This window comes from Ranitomeya imitator, chromosome 1 (genome assembly GCF_032444005.1).
Source record: "Ranitomeya imitator isolate aRanImi1 chromosome 1, aRanImi1.pri, whole genome shotgun sequence".
Taxonomy (NCBI): domain Eukaryota; kingdom Metazoa; phylum Chordata; class Amphibia; order Anura; family Dendrobatidae; genus Ranitomeya; species Ranitomeya imitator.
In genome coordinates, this window is record NC_091282.1 from 535,604,938 (window position 1) to 535,626,526 (window position 21,589).

Genomic DNA, 21,589 nt, shown 5'->3' on the forward strand with positions numbered 1-21,589 from the left:
TGAGGTTATAGCTCTGGAACGGTTCAACGGATCCTGGTGATTCTGAGATTTTCATGACGTATTGTATTTCATGTTAGTGGTAAAATTTCTTCAATATGACTTACGTTTATTTATGGAAAAAAACGGAAATTTGGCAAATTTTGTGATTCTCCAACTTTTAATTTTTGTGCCCTTAAATCAGTGTCATATTGCACAAAATAATTAATAAATAACATTTCCTACATGTCAACTTTCCATCAGCACAATTTTGGTAACATTTATTTTTGTTTTGTTAGGACGTTATAAGGGTTAAAAGTTGACCAGCAATTTCTAATTTTTCAAACAAAATTTACAAAACCATTTTTTTTTTTTTTTAGGGACCACCTCACATTTGAAGTGAGTGTAGGAGGTCAATATAACAGAAAATACCCAAAAGTGACACCATTCTCAAAACGGCACCCCTCAAGGTATCAAAAACAACATTCAAGAAGTTTATTAACCCTTCAGGTGCCTCATGAGACCTAAAGCAATGTTGAAGGAAAAAATGAACATTACTTTTTTTTGCAAAAAAAAACTTACTTTGGAACCAAACTTTTTTTTTTTTTTTTTTTTTTTTTTTTCACAAGGGTAGCAGGAGAAAATGGACCACAAAATTTGTTGTGCAATTTCTCCTGAGTATCCCAATACCCGGTATGTGGGGGAAAGCCACTGTTTGGGGCATGGCAGGGCTCAGAAAGGAGCGAGCACTGTTTTACTTTTTGAATGCAAAATTGGCTGAAACTAATGACGGGCGCCATGTCGCGTTTGGAGACCCCCCTGATGTACCTAAACAGTGGAAACCCCCCAATTCTAACTCTAGTCCAACCCCTAACCATAACCCTCAGCCCCAACCCTAATGTAAAAATGGGGAAAAAAATATATATTTTTTTTATTTTGATCAGTCTGATGGTGTCTATCACATTGACCAAAATAAACCAATAGGAAAAATCTCGAATTGTTTCAGGGTGCCGGCCGGCAGATCACGGTGGGCGCATTGTGCATGTACCCACCATTTTCTTACCAGAAGAAGACGCCGGGGAGGGATTCGGAGGACCCTATTTCTCTCTCCTCTGATGTGCTAGATCATATCAGAGAAGAGGGAAATAAATGGGAAATCTGCTTTTTTTTTTTTTTTTTTTTTTTTTTTTTTTATATATTGCGGCCGCTGTTGTTCAGCCGTTAAAAAGCGGCGCTGAGGATTAAGTACCCTTGACTGCCGCTGTTAAAAGGTGTATCGGCGGTCGCTAAGGGGTTAAGCTCCAAATTGCTGATCAATCTTTGTTAAAAGCTGTTGCCATGGCTAAAGTTCTATTGATGGGATACATATGTCATGTAGGATGACGCTTTTCAATATCTGAACTGGCTGATCTGCAGCCATCATTTGTTTGCCCATGTTCAAAATTTCGGGCGAAAAAAGGGTCTAAATCTGCCTTTTTGACAATCAAGGCTCCCTAGTGTATGACCATCTTTAACCCCTTCCCGACCTTTGACGCCACGTAGGCGTCATGAAAGTCGGTGCCATTCCGACCCATGACGCCTATGCGGCGTCATGGAAAGATCGCATCCCTGCAGATCGGGTGAAAGGGTTAACTCCCATTTCACCCGATCTGCAGGGATAGGGGGAGTGGTAGTTTAGCCCAGGGGGGGTGGCTTCACCCCCTCGTGGCTACGATCGCTCTGATTGGCTGTTGAAAGTGAAACTGCTAATCAGAGCGATTTGTAATATTTCACCCATTATAACGGGTGAAATATTACAATCCAGCCATGGCCGATGCTGAAATATCATCGGCCATGGCTGGAAATACTAGTGTGGCTATGTGCACACGGTGCGGATTTGGCTGCGGATTCGCAGCAGTGTTCTATCAGGTTTACAGTACCATGTAAACATATGGAAACCAAATCCGCTGTGCCCATGGTGCAGAAAATACCACGCGGAAACGCTGCGTTGTATTTTCCGCAGCATGTCAATTCTTTGTGCGGATTCCGCAGCGTTTTACACCTGTTCCTCAATAGGAATCCGCAGGTGAAATCCGCACAAAAAACACTGGAAATCCGCGGAAAATCCGCAGGTAAAACGCAGTGCCTTTTACCCGCGGATTTTTCAAAAATGGTGCGAAAATATCTCACACGAATCCGCAACGTGGGCACATAGCCTTAGGGTTAGGGTTGGAATTAGGGTTGTGGTTATGGTTAGGGGTGTGTTGGGGTTAGGGTTGTGGTTAGGGGTGTGTTGCGGTTAGGGTTGTGTTTAGGGTTATGGCTACAGTTGGGATTAGGGTTAGGGGTGTGTTGGGGTTAGTGTTGGAGGTAGAATTGAGGGGTTACCACTGTTTAGGCACATCAGGGGTCTCCAAACGCAACATGGCGCCACCATTGATTCCAGCCAATCTCGTATTCAAAAAGTCAAATGGTGCTCCCTCACTTCCGAGCCCTGACGTGTGCCCAAACAGTGGTTTACCCCCACATATGGGGTACCAGCATACTCAGGACAAACTGCGCAACAATTACTGGGGTCCAATTTCTCCTGTTACCCTTGTGAATCAAAAAAAATGCTTGCTAAAACATAATTTTTGAGGAAAGAAAAATGATTTTTTATTTTCACGGCTCTGCGTTGTAAACGTCTGTGAAGCACTTGGGGGTTCAAAGTGCTCACCACATATCTAGATAAGTTCCTTGGGGGTCTAATTTCTAAAATGGGGTCACTTGTGGGGGTTTCTACTGTTTAGGCACACCAGGGGCTCTGCAAACGCAACGTGACACCCGCAGACCATTCCATCAAAGTCTGCATTTCAAAAGTCACTACTTCCCTTCTGAGCCCCGACGTGTGCCCAAACAGTGGTTTACCCCCACTCATGGGGTATCAGCGTACTCAGGAGAAACTGGACAACAACTTTTGGGGTCCAATTTCTCCTGTAACCCTTGGGAAAATAAAAAATTCTGGGCTAAATAATTATTTTTGAGGAAAGAAAACGTATTTATTATTTTCACGGCTCTGCATTATAAACTTCTATGAAGCACTTGGGGGTTCAAAGTGCTCACCACACATCTAGATAAGTTCCTTTCGGGGTCTAGTTTCCAAAATGGGGTCACTTGTGGGGGGTTTCTACTGTTTAGGCACATCAGGGGCTCTGCAAACGCAACGTGACGCCCGCAGAGCATTCCATCAAAGTCTGCATTTCAAAACGTCACTACTTCAATTCCAAGCCCCGGCATGTGCCCAAACAGTAGTTTACCCCCACATATGGGGTATCACCATACTCAGGAGAAACTGGACAACAAATATTGGGGTCAAATTTCTCCTGTTACCCTTGGGAAAATTAAAAAATTCTGGGCTAAATAATTATTTTTGAGGAAAGAAAACGTATTTATTATTTTCACGGCTCTGCATTATAAACTTCTATGAAGCACTTGGGGGTTCAAAGTGCTCACCACACATCTAGATAAGTTCCTTTGGGGGTCTAGTTTCCAAAATGGGGTCACTTGTGGGGGGTTTCTACTGTTTAGGCACATCAGGGGCTCTGCAAACGCAACGTGATGCCCACAGAGCATTCCATCAAAGTCTGCATTTCAAAACGTCACTACTTCACTTCCGAGCCCCGGCATGTGCCCAAACAGTGATTTACCCCCACATATGGGGTATCAGCGTACTCAGGAGAATCTCGACAACAACTTTTGGGGTCAAATTTCTCCTGTTACCCTTGGGAAAATAAAAAATTGCAGGCTAAAAGATCACTTTTGAGAAAATAATTTTTTTTTTTTCATGGCTCTGCGTTATAAACTTCTGTGAAGCACTTGGGGGTTCAAAGTCCTCACCACACATCTAGATTAGTTCCTTTGGGGGTCTAGTTTCCAAAATGGTGTCATTTCTGGGGGATCTCCAATGTTTAGGCACACAGGGGCTCTCCAAACGTGACATGGTGTCCGCTAATGATTGGAGCTAATTTTCCATTTAAAAAGCCAAATGGCGTGCCATCCCTTCCGAGCCCTGCCGTGCGCCCAAACAGTGGTTTACCCCCACATATTGGGTATCTGCGTACTCAGGACAAACAGGACAACAATATTTGGGGTCCAATTTCTCCTATTATCCTTGGCAAAATAGGAAATTCCAGGCTAAAAAATCATTTTTGAGGAAAGAAAAATTATTTTTTATTTTCATGGCTCTGCGTTATAAACTTCTGTGAAGCACCTGGGGGTTTAAAGTGCTCAATATGCATCTAGATAAGTTCCTTTGGGGGTCTAGTTTCCAAAATGGGGTCACTTGTGGGGGAGCTCCAATGTTTAGGCACACAGGGGCTCTCCAAACGCGACATGGTGTCCGCTAACGATGGAAATAATTTTTCATTCAAAAAGTCAAATGGCGCTCCTTCCCTTCCGAGCCTTACCATGTGCCCAAACAGTGGTTTACCCCCACATGTGAGGTATTGGTGTACTCAGGAGAAATTGCCCAACACATTTTAGGATCCATTTTATCCTGTTGCCCATGTGAAAATGAAAAAATTGAGGCTAAAAGAATTTTTTTGTGAAAAAAAAGTACTTTTTCATTTTTACGGATTACTTTGTGAAGCACCTGGGGGTTCAAAGTGCTCACTATGCATCTAGATAAGTTCCTTGGGGCGTCTAGTTTCCAAAATGGGGTCACTTGTGGGGGAGCTCCAATTTTTAGGCACACGGGGGCTCTCCAAACGTGACATGGTGTCCGCTAAAGAGTGGAGCCAATTTTTGATTCAAAAAGTCAAATGGCGCTCCTTCCCTTCCAAGCCCTGCCGTGCGCCCAAACAGTGGTTTACCCCCACATATGAGGTATCAGCGTACTCAGGACAAATTGGACAACAACTTTCGTGGTTCAGTTTCTCCTTTTACCATTGGGAAAATAAAAAAATTGTTGCTAAAAGATAATTTTTGTGACTAAAAAGTTAAATGTTCATTTTTTCCTTCCATGTTGCTTCTGCTGCTGTGAAGCACCTGAAGGGTTAATAAACTTCTTGAATGTGGTTTTGAGTACCTTGAGGGGTGCAGTTTTTAGAATGGTGTCACTTTTGGGTATTTTCAGCCATATAGACCCCTCAAACTGACTTCAAATGTGAGGTGGTCCCTAAAAAAAATGGTTTTGTAAATTTCGTTGTAAAAATGACAAATCGCTGGTCAAATTTTAACCCTTATAACTTCCTAACAAAAAAAAATTTTGTTTCCAAAATTGTGCTGATGTAAAGTAAACATGTGGGAAATGTAATTTATTAACTATTTTGTGTCACATATCTCTCTGGTTTAACAGAATAAAAATTCAAAATGTGAAAATTGCGAAATTTTCAAAATTTTCGCCAAATTTCCGTTTTTATCACAAACGCAGTATTTATTGACCTAAATTTACCACTAACATGAAGCCCAATATGTCACGAAAAAACAATCTCAGAACCGCTAGGATCCGTTGAAGCGTTCCTGAGTTATTACCTCATAAAGGGACACTGGTCAGAATTGCAAAAAACGGCAAGGTCTTTAAGGTCAAAATAGGCTGGGTCATGAAGGGGTTAATTCTTGTACTTCCAGCAGGGTATATGCACGACAGGTAGGCGAAACATGATCCTTTTTACTTTGACTAGGAAAAGTTATGATCAAATAGAACATTAATCTTGTCTACCTGCACAGAGCAACAAGATAAGCTATTGTGCACTACTTGCTTCATTATGGGTAACACTATTTCCAGATTCATCTTGTGACTACTATTCCTCACTAAATAATGATATATCCTTCCTTCATTTAGCCATATCAAACTCAAGAGAACCAAAGGAAGTTTTTAAATGTAAAAATTAATACATTTTATTTATAACAAATACACACAATTTAAGAATCGATAAAAATACAAGCACATATCAAGATAATGAAGGTGCAAAAAACACAAAAATACAAATATCAAAAGACACCACCACACAAATAGGTTCATAGTATGTAAATGTGGTTCTATTGTATGTAAGGTGCCACAGAGGTCTAGCTAACACCAGGTGAGACATGCTCTCCTAACATTCCAGTCACCAGGTCCCTGTATTGGTATTGGACACCTATTATGGTTATTACCCTTTTATTATTAGGGTCCTGGTTGATACGAAACTCCCCCCAGATAGGGACAAAGGAGGGATTATGCCCTCAAAAGGGCTAACTATGCATATGGATACTATCCCTTAGACTAACGTTTAGGAGAGTGTTGTCGGCACCTTACATACAATAGAACCACATTTACATGCTATGAACCTATTTGGGTGGTGGACCTTCTAATTCTGGTGTCTCTTAATATTTGTATTTTTGTGTTTTTGCACCTTCATTATCTTGATATGTGCCTGTATTTTTATCGATTCTTAAATTGTGTGTTTGTTATAAATAAAATGTGTTACTTTTTACATTTAAAAACTTCTTTTGGTTCTCTTGAGTTTGATCTTGATTCATTATGGGGAAGCTTGCACCTGTCCAGCATAATCGTGCAGAAGATGGATGGTTATGTAATCAGCATATTGAAACCCAACATGCCTAATTGTTCTTTCGGTGACATCTGCTGCCTGGGCATAGCTGAGAGTTGCCGATACCATCTATATAGGACAGTCTGCCTTACCGTTAATCCGCCATTCTGCTTCTTTACTAAACGGAGAGCGAGTATGACAGAAATACTGACAGCCTAAACATTACTTGTGCAAGGTCACTTGTTACTTTGTAGTTGCGTGTTCTATGTCAGTGTTACTATAATCTTAGACTACTGATATGTTTGAATAGCCCTCCGGTCAGGCGACAAAGAGGACGAAGAGAGAGAATTTCTCGTCACAATTCCATCAACCAAGATGAAAATTATCATCACCTTTCGTATGGTCAGCAAGCGGCAGTAGAAGAACCTAGGGCTTTCCACCCACCGAATGTATCTCCGCGTATGCTCCACCCAGCTGCACATCCACAACAGCAAAATGCTGTGATGGTTGACATTCATGAACAGGTATGATCATTCTTCTGAATTCTCTGTAATAATGCTATATTTCCACTACATGCCATCTTTTCTATGTAGAAACTGACTTGAAATCGCCTTGAAGCATGAAAATGAGTCTTACCAAAGATAGATGGATAAAAGTGAAAAGGAAGGCAGCTCTCCCATTAGTTTAAAGGTGAAAACAAGTGGATTTTATTTAGACCCCCGATGTTTTGGCTCACACTGAGCCTTTCTCAGGCCATTCGTTTGTGTGACCCGAAACATCGCTATGTTATGTGGGTCTAAATAAAATCCACTTTTTTCACCTTTAAACTAATGGAGAGCTGCCTTCCTTTTTACTTTTGTCTGGATTGGGGCAAGTTTTGGATACATTGCTGAGGACGCCTGGGCACCCGCAAACTGGTATTGAGCTGTTCCATTATTTTTTTTTTTCTTTCACTATATAGAGAAAGAGACACGGTGCACTCTCTTGTCATTACTTCTTCTTAGAGCCGACCAGCGAGCATGCTGTTGCTTTTTGTTCTGCACAGTGGCAGAATCTAGTGCTGGGCTGAAAGTACTTCAGCGCTAGTGACAGAATCTAATGAGTTTTTCAAATTTGACAACTGACAAATGCTCAGTAGAACAGGGACTAGCCCAGCCCGTGAAATAGGGGGCACTGATGATGCTTTGTTTCAGGGAGCGGCAAGGATCGCAGCCTCTGCTTCCTGATGACTGTTCCTTTGGCTATCCCAGCATGCAATGGGATCCTCAAGCTAAGGGCTCGTTTCCATTTGCGAGAAACACGTCCGTGTCTCGCATGTGAGAACCAAGCTCTAGAGCCAGCACTTGGGAACGGAGCGTGCGGCTGCATAGCAACACATGGAGCCGCACGCTCCACTCCCAAGTGCCAGCGCCAGAGCTTGGTTTTCACATGCGAGACACGGACGTTTTTCTCGCAAATGGAAACGAGCCCTAAGTGTCATCATAAGAAGTAGTTAAACGCTTTTAGTCTAGAGGATGATTGGTATGGAATTCTTAATTAAAGTAGAAAAGTGATTAGATCATTAAATTGGGCATTTACAGTGGCATGTAAAAGTTTAAGCACCTCTGGTCAAAATTACGGTTATTGTTAAATGTTAAGCAAGTTGTCGATTAAATGATCTCTAAAAGGGCTAAAGTTAAAGATGACAGGGTCTTGCCTTTTGTTATATGTTGAAAAATTCATTAAAATTGTTTCTGATTTTATAAAAAAAAAAAAAAAGTTAAAGATGACACAATTACCGTACTTTGTATTTTAGGCTAAAAAAGTAATTTTTTACATTTTAAAAATTACAAAAGAATAATTGGCCAATGCAAAAGTTTGGACACCCTGCATGGTTAGTACCTAGTAACACCACCTTGTCCCTCATGTCTGCTTTACATCAGCACCATATGTAAAATGTTCTTTTATTTTGTTAGCATTTTAGGAGGTTTAAAAATGTAGTAGTAAATTTTTTTTTTTTTTTTCAAGGAAATTCCAAAAATTTATTTTTTTGGGATGTATCCATTTTTGAAGTGCCTTTAGGGGTCCCATATCAATATTGAAAACCCCCCAAAACTTGTACCATTTTAAAAACAGCACCCCCTGACCTATTGAAAACTGCTGTCAGGTAGTTTATTAACCCTTCAGGTGATTTTCAGGAATTAATGCAAAGTAGCATGACAGAAATGAAAATGTGTATTTTTACCACCTTAATGTCGGTAACTTCTGAACAGGTTACAACAGCCGACAGACTCTAAGGCCGCTATTTGGTCATGAATTGCCATCACAAACATCAGGACCACAAAATCATGATCTGAGGGCATCAATTGGGATAAAGAGGAAGCCACCATACTCTGTTAACCATTTATAATGATGTAGTCACTATTGACAGCAGCATCTAAGGGGCTAAACAGATTTGGACGGTGCAAAAACTGATTGTGGCTGATGCAGCAAGTTGTCAGCTATAGTGTACAGCTGACAACTGCTGGATTGTCTCCTGTATGGGGAGGCTATTCTCATATCTCAGGTCAGTTAAGACGTATTGGCGGTCATTAAGGGGTTAAGGATCATTATTAGTGATGAGCGAGTATGCTCGTTACTCGCGTTTCTCTGAGCATGCTCCGGTGTTCTCCGAGTATTTCGGCGTGCTCTGAGATTTTGTGGGAGATTGTTTCTATCTCCGTAGCTCCATGATTTGCAGCTGCTAGACATCTTGAATACATGTGGAGATTCCCTAACAAACAGACAATCCCCACATTTATTCAAACTGTCTAGCAGCCGCAAATCATGGAGCTACGGAGACAGAAACTAAATCCCCGAGCACGCCAAAATACTCATAGAACACCCGACTGTCAGTCATTGCCCTTCCGCTACACAGTCCAATATAAACTTATGAATCTCAGCCACAAAGCTCTCCACAGTTCTGTTCCACCCTACATCTCACAATATGTCTACCTGCACCTATGCTCTCTGTTCTGCTGATGATCTAAGACTAACATCCACTATAAGCCGAACCTTATACTCTGTCTCCAATATTCTCTTGTGCTGCACCAGTTCTGTGGAATGCACTACCCCAGACAATCTATTCATATGTTCAATTGTATTTCTAAAACCTTTTTCTCCCTTCCTAACTTCCCCAGAAACTGGTCCCAACTTGTCTGTGTGTAGATACTGGTTGATGACAGCTTCATGTAGCTTTATTTGAATGCTCCTACTTATGATGACTGGACCAAACATGACAAGCACTTTTTTTTTTTTTAACCAGTTGTGTCCCACCTATATCCTCCTAGATTGTAAACTTGCGATCAGGGCAATCCTATCGTTATGGAGTAATGTTTTGCTTTATAAGGTCTTGTAGCTTTTGCTGCGGAATGTGTTGGCGCTATAGAAGTAAACCTGATTATCCTGTGCTGAGCAGTTGCTGATTGGTAGCCTCATTATAGCGGTTACAGTCAGTAACCTCTCAGTATTGGATGTAGCAGTTTAGTTCCCAGTGTGAGATCTTGGAGATCCTGCGCTTTCCCTATGAGAGGAGCTGCAGTGGGCTGGGGGAATCTAGCAAAAGTAGGAGGCCATGAATGACACTTGCCAGCATTTTCTTCATTGGTGACTTTACTAGTTAACATACCCCCTCCCCCCACCAGGCTAGCCATTGTATTGTTAAATAAAAGGGGCGGTCCCAGATTGGATTATCTTTAGATATTTAAATTTGGTACCTGCCTCCCTCCTACTAAAAGCAGCACAAGTGGCTGTGTTAGGGACTAGTGTCTACCTGTGTGCAGTGAATAGAAGGTCCCAAATTTACCAGGATAAACTGAGAAATGATGCTGGTGTTAGTACAGGTAGCTTATCTTCTTTTCCTTTTTTTTTTTTTTTTTAAATGTGTTTTTCCTTATTTTCATAACTCATCGTTTACTTTTTTCCCACCTCCAGATTCACCAGGGCACGGTTCCGGTATCATACACTGTCACGACGGTTGCCCCACATGGAATCCCACTTTGTACAGGACAGCACATCCCTGCTTGCAGTGCACAACAGGTTCCAGGCTGCTCTGTGGTCTTCAGCGGCCAGCACTTACCAGTCTGCAGCGTGCCTCCTCCGGTAAGTAAAGCACTAATATGGGGTTTGCTCCTACATAACCAGATTTAGCCAAGCCTTCTGCTGTAAATGTGCGCTAATGACCAGTTCTCATGTGGCATATATGCAAGTCACATGTTGTGTAACTAGTGGACTTAGGAGCTGAGCCCACTCCATACACACTGGGGTGCCAGGGTTTAAAAGCTAGTACTATGTTTTGTGTACATGATGCGTTTTTTTCCATGGAAAAAAACGCATCACAGTATAAAAAGCAGCATGTTCATTAATTTTGCGGATTTTCTGTGTTTTTCCCGCTATTCTATGCATTTGGGAAAAAACGCACCAAAAACGTATGAAAAAACGCATGCGGATTTCTGGCAGAAATGTCCATTTTTTTGTCAAGAAAATTTCTGCAAGAAATCCTGACGTGTGCACATACCCTAAATGTAATCCCTTGTTAATAGTGACCATGATACAGTGGGGCACCCCATCCATCCCTATGACTCAGTTGCAGGGTGCCATCAGGTTGTCGGCCCCCCAGAACGCCCACCTTTTTCTCCTGATGTAGGGCTTTATAGGAGATGTGTAATATACTAAAATCCCCCAGTATTGTACTTCTAATCAAACCAGTTTCACAGTCCCTAGGGTGCTCTGAAATGTATACAAAAATGTTTAAAAAAGGTCTGTATAAATATGGTACGTGATGCGAATTCCAGTCTTTCCAGACCTTTGTAAAGAGCAAAAGGCAGGTTTCCTCTGGACGAATATGCGCTGGGCTGATTTGTGTGAGCTAAATCCGCTGCACATAACAGTAACAGCATTGTGAATGAGATTGTATGCAAACTGCAGCAAGTTAATGTATGCAGGGGAAAGGGCAGAAAGTCCATGCTTTTACTTATCACAGCAGATACATGGCACCTGGGACTGTACTATTAAAGGGGATGTCCACTACTAGAACAAGCTCTTTTTAATATCAATGTATGGCCTGGATTTAAAATGGAAAAAAAAACTATACGCCCCTCCTGTGCGGAGTCTGTTCTAGAAGAGACGGTGATGCCAGTGCTGATTAGGCGCCAAGATATTTTTCAGCCCTTTACTAAAAAAAAAAATAATAATTAAAAAAAATATTTTATTGCACACCGTGTCTTGAAAGGAAATGATAAATAGTTTTATAACTCTTTAAAAATCTAAGAATCTGTAAATTGTGACATGCATTTGCATTCAGTGCCCTGTACTCTGATGCCCCTAATGTGTGTAATTTCTCAGTTTAAGTATAGCTGTTCTCTGAAGGACTCAGAGGCTTGATTGAGAACATTATGGATCAATTATTTTTTTTTTTTTAATATTTAAAAACCATATGTCATTTTCTTTACTCGTCACAAGCATATAGTTGCTATCTCGTGTTGGTATATCACAAAATCCCAATAAAATACATTTTAAGTTTGTGGGTGTAATGTGGAAGAGTACACGGGGTATGAATACTTTTTCAAGGTGTGTGTGTGTATATAGGTTTATGTGCACGCACAGATCAGTGTATCTCTCTAGACTGCAGCAATTCACGAGAAAGGTTCATGTAGCCCAGGCTTAACACTGCCCACAATCTCCTGATCCTTTTTGTGTGTACTCGTCTGCTGGTATGTAGAAGGGGAATTGCTTTCTCAGTACAAGCAAACAACCTATATAGATTAGGGTAGAAGCGGGGGAAAAATTATTTTCTATATGGAAAAGTGCAAGGGGGTATGAATACATAATATTACACATTCTACCTGGTGCATCCATGACTGCTGCAGTGGTGAGTCTGAACCTCGCCTCACCTGCCTTTCCGCTCCCATAGTATAGGCAGCCATCTTGGATGCAATAAGACTAGAATGCTGTCTCAGTTGAGGAAGAAATTGGAGGCCAATAGGCTAGGTATAGTCGTTTCTTGGCACCAGGGTGGAAGGTCGCTTTAATATATTGAGTTCTTGAAATTGTATCTCTAGTTCTGAATGCCTAGCAATATAACACTCAGGACTTTCTGTGCAACTCATATTGAATAGTATTAACTATATTTTCCTCTATTTACAGATGCTTCAGGCTTGCTCCGTTCAGCATTTACCAGTTCCCTATGCTGCTTTCCCTCCCCTCATTTCCAGTGACCCATTCCTGTTACATCCACCGCACCTTTCTCCACATCACCATGCACATCTGCCCCCTCCTGGCCAATTTGTGCCCTTCCAGACACAACAGTCTCGATCGGTAAGTTCGAAAATCTGTCTTCATAACGTTTTACTACCTCTGCCAATAGCTCCTTAATTGTAGTGCACCTTGAGAAAAGCATAAAATCCGGGTTATGTTAAGGAGTCCGGAAAACGTCTAGCTAGCAGCAAAAATCCTGTTCCTACTAACAATGATACTATCATTTTTATAAACAAAATTAGTAAAACTCTAAAATGGTGTTGGTGTGATCCAAACATGTAAAAATATTCTACCTTAATTTTAGATTGAATGGAAAGATGTCTTGGTAAAATAAAGGATAATGTACCATTTCCAGTCCTGTCTGCCAAGCATCCATTCTGGATTGGACTATGTTCTCTTGGCTTAACATTGTATTGTTTGTTTGGTGTTCCAGCCTCTGCAGAGGATAGAGAATGAAGTGGAGCTGTTGGGTGAACATCTACCTGTAGGAGGGTTTACATATCCTCCGCCTGCTCATGCGCCCACATTACAACCCTCTGCACCCTTACAGTTCATAACCCACGATCCTTTGCACCAGGAGGTTTCCTTTGGAGTTGTAAGTAAATGTTTCTGATTGCCTTACTTTTTACAAAGTTGTGTTATAGCCTGAGTTATTGCAGACAGTCTGATCTATAGTGAAGAGGTCAGAAAGAAGGAAACCGTTGATGTTTGAAGAAGTGAATATTAGGATTGGGTTTTGTTTTTTTGTATAAGCCGAGATTTTCAGCCCCTTTTTTTGGGCTGAAAGTCCCCCTCTTGGCTTATACTCGAGTCATACCCAGAGGTCGGCAGGGGAGGGGGAGCGGGGGCTGTCTAATTATACTTGCCTACTCCTGGCGCAGTCCCTGCTTCTTTCAGCACTGCAGCTTCTTCCTGTACTGAGCGGTCACATGATACCGCTCATTACAGTAATGAATATGCAGCTCCACCTCCCCCCAAAAAAAATCACATACTCACCTCTCGTCGCTCAGGACCCCCTGCACTTTCAATATTCACCACTCCTCGCTCCGGTGCGGCTCCGTCTTCAGCGTCCTCAGGCTGTGACGCTCAGGTCAGAGGGTGCGGTGACGTGGTCAGTGCGCGCCCTCTGCGTGAACGTCCGTGATGAAGACGGAGCCACACCAGAACGAGGAGCCGTGAATATTGAAAGTGCCGGGGTCCTGAGCGATGAGAGGCGAGTATGTGATTTTTTTTTTTTTTTGATTTTTTTTTGATTTTTTTTTTTAATCGCAGCAAAGCATATGGGGCAAGTGTCTGTATGGAGCATCTATGGGGCCGTAACGCTTGTGCAGCACTATAAGGGACAAGTGTCTGTATGGAGCATCTTATGGGGCCATGACACTTGTGCAGCACTATAAGGGACAAGTGTCTGTATGGAGCATCTTATGGGGCCATAACACTTGTGCAGCACTATAAGGGACAAGTGACTGTATGGAGCATCTATGGGGCCATAACGCTTGTGCAGCACTATAAGGGACAAGTGTCTGTATGGAGCATCTTATGGGGCCATAACGCTTGTGCAGCACTATAAGGGGCAAGTGACTGTATGGAGCATCTATGGGGCCATAACGCTTGTGCAGCATTATATGGGGCAAGTGACTGTATGCAGCATCTATGGGGCCATAACGCTTGTGCAGCACTATAAAGGGCAACTGACTGTATGGAGCATCTATGGGACCATAACACTTGTGCAGCACTATATGGGGCAAGTGTCTGTATTGAGCATCTATGGGGCCATAACGCTTGTGCAGCACTATAAGGGGCAACTGTCTGTATGGAGCATCTATGGGGCCATAACGCTTGTGCAGCATTATATGAGGCAAGTGACTGTATGGAGCATCTTATGGGGCCATAACACTTGTGCAGCACTATAAGGGGCAAGTGTCTGTAAGGAGCATCTTATGAGGCCATGTGCAGCATTATATGGGGTAATTATCTGTATGGAGCATTTTATGGGGCCATAACGTTTGTGCAGCACTATATAGGGCAAATGTCTCTATGGAGCATCTTATGAGGCCCTTATTACCCTTTATGCAGGATTATATGGGGCATATTTTAATATGGAGCATCTAATGGGGCCCATCAAACTGTATGGAGCATTATATGGGGCTCCTGATTCAATAAGGATATTAAAAAACACTTAACCTACTGATGTCTCAATTAATTTTACTTTTACTGGTATCTATTTTTACTTTTGAAATTTACCGGTAGCTGCTGCATTTTCTGCCCTAGGCTTATACTTGATTCATTAAGTTTTTCCAGTTTTTTGTGGCAAAATTAGGGGGTTCGGCTTATACTCGGGTCCGCTTATACTCGAGTATATACGGTACATCTGACGTTTGTAACTAGGGGGTCATACATAAGTTGGGGACTTGTCTCCAAGTGACAGCTGCAGTCCACAAGCTCGCATACAGATCCGTGCACCTCTCTAGACTGCAGCAATTGACTCCAAAAGTCCAAGTAGCCCAGGCTTAACAATCCCCCTACTCTTGTGTGGTACACATCTGCACGGTATCTGTAAGAGGAGCCAAACACTCTATTGGGTAATCTGGACACTATCTCTCAACGTCAGGCTGCCGGCGGCAGCGGTCACACTTTTGATCCTAGATGTGCAGTATAGCCTTAATGCCTGTAAAAAGCTGCCGAGTGATCTTAAAGGATTTTATTTCCAGTTATGTTTCACAGCAGTTTCTAAATCCTATATTTTCTTTTCGTGTTTTCAGCCATATCCTCCATTTATGCCTAGAAGACTAACTGGTCGTAGCAGATATCGGTCACAACAGCCAATACCACCACCACCTTACCATCCAAGCCTTTTACCTTATGTTCTGTAAGTATTTCAGGAAAGGCGCATTACTTGTATAAGCTTTTCAAAATGTAGCTGAAAAGGATTGTCCACCTTTGGTGTCATTTTTCTTCTTTTACGTAAATGTATGTTTTGGGCTAAAAATAATTGTATGTAACTGGCTTTCATTAAAAATCGGACAGTTTTTCTTCTATTAGCCTCCATTGCACTGTCTATTAGTGTCTGCAAATGAGTTAACTGAGAATTTATTAGTGCGCTAATTTTGACTGTCCAGTGGAAGAGTTTCTAATTTTTCTGGGGGTTCTTTAGTACAATTTTTGATATGTTTAGCATTAAAATCATGGCTTTTGCACAGAATTTTTTTTTTTTTTTTTTTTTTTTTTTATGTTTGCTCAACAGTGCGGACAAGGTTTTCATTATTCTGATGTTTTCAGCAAATTCATTATTTGCACTTTTTCCAAATGTCACGTTTTTTTGACAAATGGAACACCAGTAATAACTTCCAAAGCAATCCATTCAATCCATTCAATAAGCTTTAAAAATTCATTCAATCAGTTAGCTGTAATATGTATAGCTGATTTTTGTGAAGTAATTTTTTTTTAAATCCGAAGGAAACTGATGGTGGGGAACTACACTGTAATTCTCTGAAGCTTTCTACAATCCTAGTATTAGATACACACTTTGGATATAACATCACTGAACATCTTTCTTTTTTTTATTCTCTTTTAGATCAATGCTTCCAGTGCCTCCTACTGTGGGACCAGCCTTTAGCTTCGAGTTGGATGTCGAAGATGGAGAGGTGGAAAACTATGAGGTTGGTGTATGTATTCAGACATATTTTATTTTTGCTATATAAAAAAAATTAGAACAAAGCAAAACCTCTGCTTTCATTGATAAATAATTGATAACTATCCTTGGCTGTATCATATCACAAACCTTTGGCTTGCAAACTGTTAACTTGTATTTCATAATTTATCCAGTTTTACCCCTTAATATTTTGTGTTACTCGCTTATATAGCGCCATTAATTCCATGGCGCTTTAGGCATTATCTCCATTGTCCCCATTGGGACTCACAACCCTAGTCCTATGTTTGTGGGAGGAAACTGAAGACCCCGAAGGAAACCCACAGTAACACGGGGACAAACTCTTTGCAGATGTTGTCCTTGGTGTGATTTGAACCCAGGACCCCAGCAGTGCTATCCACTGAGCCACCATGCTGCCCAATAACTCACCATTAATGATTTATTCACATAACTCCTTTCCATTACAGGCATTGCTAAATCTTGCTGAAAGACTGGGAGAAGCTAAACCACGAGGATTAACAAAAGCCGATATAGAACAGCTTCCGTCGTATAGATTTAACCCAAACAACCACCAATCGGAGCAGACCTTGTAAGTTTTAATTGCAAACTATATTAATTCAGACTTGTCTAAAGCTGACCACTGCCATGCGATGTCTGTCTGGCCAAATTGCTATTAATGTTTCTGAGATGGAAACAACCACTTCTTCTTATGGAAGCCATTGTGATGGGTCCAGCTTCTATAGCAGGTCGCTGATTTTCCTTGGGAATCCGGTGCATGGCACTGTATGTAATACATACATATCTGCTAGAACAAAATCGGCGGTCTTGTTTTATCTCTCTGGACGTAAGACCAGAGCAGGGGTCTTCCCTCGGATTCCATATTCACAAATGCAATACAACATAATGCAGCATATGGCAATCCGTATTTATTATGCTCGCTTATATAGCACCATCATATTCCACAGCACTTCACAGACTGTATCGGCACTGTCCCCATTGGGGTTCACAATATAAATTCTTTATCACTATGTGTTTGGAGTGTGGGAGGAAACTGGAGACCCCGGAGGAGTGAGAAGATGTTTGGTGGGATTTGAACCCAGAAAAACATGGCTAGCCACTGAGCCACCGTGCTGTGTATAATAAAAAATTGAATGCACATATACGTAAAACAACCCATTTGTTGCTTGCTATACCATTGATACACATTGACAAAATAATCCCTCCATGGTAACATTCATGTAAGAACAGAAAAACTGTATGTCTGGCTGAGTATGGAGTCCTAGAACATGTTTTTTTTTACTTATTCCAGGTGTGTAGTATGCATGTGTGATTTTGAGTCGAGGCAACTTCTAAGAGTCTTACCGTGCAACCATGAATTCCATGCCAAGTGTGTCGACAAGTGGCTTAAGGTGAGATATTGTCCTAAAATACTCCTTACATTCTGACCAAGTTAGTGATCTTTAGTGTTATACCCATGCTTTTATTGGTGTTATATTTTCTTTCTGGTTTGTTCTTTTTACAGTATTTTTTTTTTTCCACTTCTTTTTCTCTAGGCAAATCGTACCTGCCCTATATGTCGAGCTGATGCTTCAGAAGTGCACCGTGATTCAGAATGACCAGTCTGAGAGCACAAGTCCAGCTCGGGTGTGCCTAGTCATGTGTATGTGTGTTCTTTAGTACACATGCACAACAACCATCCATTGAACTTAACCCGTCTGGCTTCCAGCCTCTTCTTTACACAAAAGGGTCAATGGACCTCTTTTTGCACTGTGTGATTTAATCAATTATAAAGCTTCTAATTAGTCTTCACAATTAAGGGATTGTTATACTAACTGTGTGATTGGGACTCCAAAGATTATTATTTTTTTATAGCTTATTTTGTGTGTGCACTAACATTCCCTGGTTTTTGTGTGATCATTCCGAGTGTTTTTGCTGCAAGATTACGTGGATGTGATCTTTTAGCATGTGCTTTTATATTTAAAGGGAAAAAAAGCAAAAAAAAAAAACCAAGATACAGTGGTAGTTCCAAACAATTTAGCAATCTACCTTTATTCTAGAGCCTTCAGATACTGTGAGAGCGGACGGATGGAATGTAAGACTGTGTGGTAGTGGCTATGTTGCTTTTGTATGTTTGCTTGTGTCAAGCACAAGAGCGTATGTATGGTTGAGAACATATATACCAGCATGTACTGAGAACGTATGTGTGTAGTATTACTTATGCTGCAATGTATAATCTTGTGTTATTTAAACAGTACTAGTACTGTACACTGGTTTATTTTCTTTTGTTTGCAGTTGCACACTGAATGCTAAGGGTGTAGCAATCTATAGGCATTTCATAACCTTTCCTTACTTTTTCCCCCCACATGCCTTTCGTCCATACAACCTTACCACTTATACGGCTTACCGCGTTTTGCATATTTGTGCCACTGCAGGGATAAAAAGCAATGTATTTTTTAAATAGAATGCGGGATTGTATACATGAATTCAGCAGCTACACATTAAGCCGTTTATTTTTCACGTTGTATAAAATTGCATTTCTGTTCTAGTGATTGCATCTGTTGTGTATATAAAGCAACAAAAATGTAATATTCAGCCACCCTGATGGATTAACTTGACCGATTCTGCCTCAATGTAAGGTTCCAGTGGTCTATTAATATACTGCAAGTCACTTCTATAGCAGGTCAGTGCTGTAAGGTCTCTACAGCGGGAATAACACTCTACAAAAAATACATGCAGTGGGGTTTTTGCTTGGTTTTTTTTCTGAACAGGCTTCCAGGGACCACATAAGTTAAGCTAAATGTGAGCCATTAATATCTGATTGGGGGTGGTGCGACACCCAGCAACATTGCCGCTCAGCTGTTACCGGTGGCTGGAGGTTCTCGGATGGTTTCGGAACACGGCAGCACTGTCATTTTTATTGTGGTCACGGCAAATCCACCCCTTATTCAAATGATAGGGTGGTGGATCTGCAGTAGCCAGTCGTGGCCACTATAGAAATATCAGAGCTGCTGTGTTCCAGCACCATTGGAAAATTTCCAAACACTGCCAGTAACGGCTGATCGGTATGGGTGTCGCAACACCACCAATCATATGTTGATGGTCCATCAGACAATAGGCCATACATAAAACATTAGTATCCAAACCCTTTAAGGCCAGTTTCAGATAAGTGTTATGCGGGTGCATTTTAGCATCCATATTAGTCATGAGTCTGACCTAAATTTACATTTGTTACTGTCACTTTAAGATATTAGACCCATGGTCTGGCCTACGTCTTGCTTTAGTTGGTAAGCTAATTCTAGAGTCCAATCAAAGTAACTATTTCTTTCTAAAGTAGCATGGCTTTCAGGAGAACTGTCTCAAGTGGTCTTTTAAGAATCTGTTTTTTCTTTGTGTAATATGCTACGTACGTTCATACAGTATGTTCTAGCTAGGCCACCACCTCACACCCTAGTTGATCCATAGTTCTGTTTCCCATGTTCCTTATTGATCAGGCAATAGGTATACAAATCTGTATCTCAGCTGGTTGGAAGCCAAAATCTGTGCCAGTCATGGGCCTCACCTGCTGATGTACAGGGTGTGCCTAAAATCTGGACACAGGAATGCTCGTGAATTGTAATTTAAAATAATTTAATTAACTCTAATAGAATTTTGCAAAGCGCCTCAACCTTTGCTGGAAATCCTATTGAAGAAGATGTTTAATATTCCAGTTGAATACAATATTAATACATTTCATTTCTTGAAGATATGTATTTTTGCCTGTGTCCAGACTTTAGGGACGCCTTGTATATTGAAAGGTGCTGTAAGAAATGGCTGCCTTCAGAGAATGATGGTTCACAGTAAGTTTCCTCCAGTCTCGTTGCCAGATACTAATGACACTGCATTGTTAAATCAGTCTTCTTGTACATGGTCAACAAAGCTGATCGATGTCCTGGATTATAAAATTAATTTATGTAGAAAGGACACTTGAATGAAGCAGACTTTTTTTTTTTTTTTTCCATTTTTTTATTTTTTACATTAACATCAATAAAATAGTAGTACTCTTACCAGCCAATCCCCCATCAGTGAAATTTTTGTGATTACCACATGTTAGTAATTGGCGCGGTAATTAGTTTTTTTCCCGTTGGGTTCTGTAGAAATCATGGCATGTGCCACTGGACAACTTACCGATTCTCCACATTTGTGGTAGTGGCCGTGGTGCTTGTCTAATACCTATATTTACTTGCACAAGATAAGTGGGCAGAACAAAAGATTTGGTAACCCACCCGGAAATGTTTGTAGCATACATTTTGTGATGGAACTTTTTTTGCTACTTAAATGGTTACTTCTTTTGGTTGCAATAGCACAAGCAGCACAAATACCAATATTGCCGTATTTTGCTGCCAGTTCCAGCTTTAAGTTGTATGAGTGTGTGTGTGTCCCCTAACTAGTGATGCATGTCTGACCCTCCCACATGTCACAGTTCTGGTTCTCAAGACAGTGTTATTCCATGCTGCTTGTCTTTTATCCCAGCTTGTGGTTCAGTGGACTACAACAAAAGCACAATTTGCCTGTGGTTTTTTACACAATGTTGCCTCCATTACCCAAAAGTAAAAATCGACACCATTTAAAAAAAAAAAAAAAAAATCCTGTAAGCTCCACAATATAATCAAACCAAATGGAGAAAAGTTGCTTTTACTATCCTTCTTAATCAACCTTTGCTTAAACTAACCAGCCATTGGATGTCATGTCACATTTTTATTAACCTTAAGAAACATATAATTGCAGACATTGTCTACCACACTCCTCTTATAATGCGACGAATACTTTTTATATATTGCAAACGTTTTTTTACCTGTATAGACTTAATAACACTACTACACTCAATATTCACTTTATTAAAGCATGCAAGCATCGCACTTTTTCTAGCATAGACTGAGATAAATGCAAAAATGAAGAAAAATAAAATAAAGGAAAAAAAACTAAGTCTAGGGTACACATGTAATATTATGTTCACTTTCCGGCACAATGCAATTTACTGATTTTTATTTTATTTTTTCCTTTATTTCTTTTCCGCAAATTGTTCAAAGAACAGGGTCACTAGAGTTTTTAGTTTTTTTTGCACTCTGGAGGCTGGTACTTCTGGAAAGTTTTTGGAATTAACTTTTATATAATTATTCTTATTTTTTGCATGGGTCTCTTGTTAGACATATGCTTACTTGCTTCT

General features: G+C 40.8%; 1 protein-coding gene across 5 annotated transcripts in view; it reads left to right on the top strand.

The window, feature by feature from the left end:
- RNF38 (ring finger protein 38) overlaps window positions 1–21,310 on the top strand; it is a 411,040-nt gene extending 389,730 nt beyond the window's left edge. For 3 of the 5 annotated variants that reach the window (XM_069767548.1, XM_069767557.1, XM_069767566.1), the window contains 9 exons: window positions 6,775–6,988; window positions 10,416–10,583; window positions 12,627–12,797; window positions 13,171–13,332; window positions 15,500–15,606; window positions 16,312–16,396; window positions 16,854–16,975; window positions 17,696–17,795; window positions 17,940–20,991. In XM_069767548.1, coding sequence (XP_069623649.1) covers window positions 6,775–6,988; window positions 10,416–10,583; window positions 12,627–12,797; window positions 13,171–13,332; window positions 15,500–15,606; window positions 16,312–16,396; window positions 16,854–16,975; window positions 17,696–17,795; window positions 17,940–18,002 — 1,192 coding nt within the window. In that variant the 3' untranslated portion in view covers window positions 18,003–20,991. Of the gene's footprint in view, window positions 1–6,774; window positions 6,989–10,415; window positions 10,584–12,626; window positions 12,798–13,170; window positions 13,333–15,499; window positions 15,607–16,311; window positions 16,403–16,853; window positions 16,976–17,695; window positions 17,796–17,939 lie in introns of all 5 variants that reach the window. The other 2 variants (XM_069767540.1, XM_069767575.1) reach the window with 2 other exon arrangements.
- The last annotated feature ends 279 nt before the right edge of the window (window positions 21,311–21,589 follow it).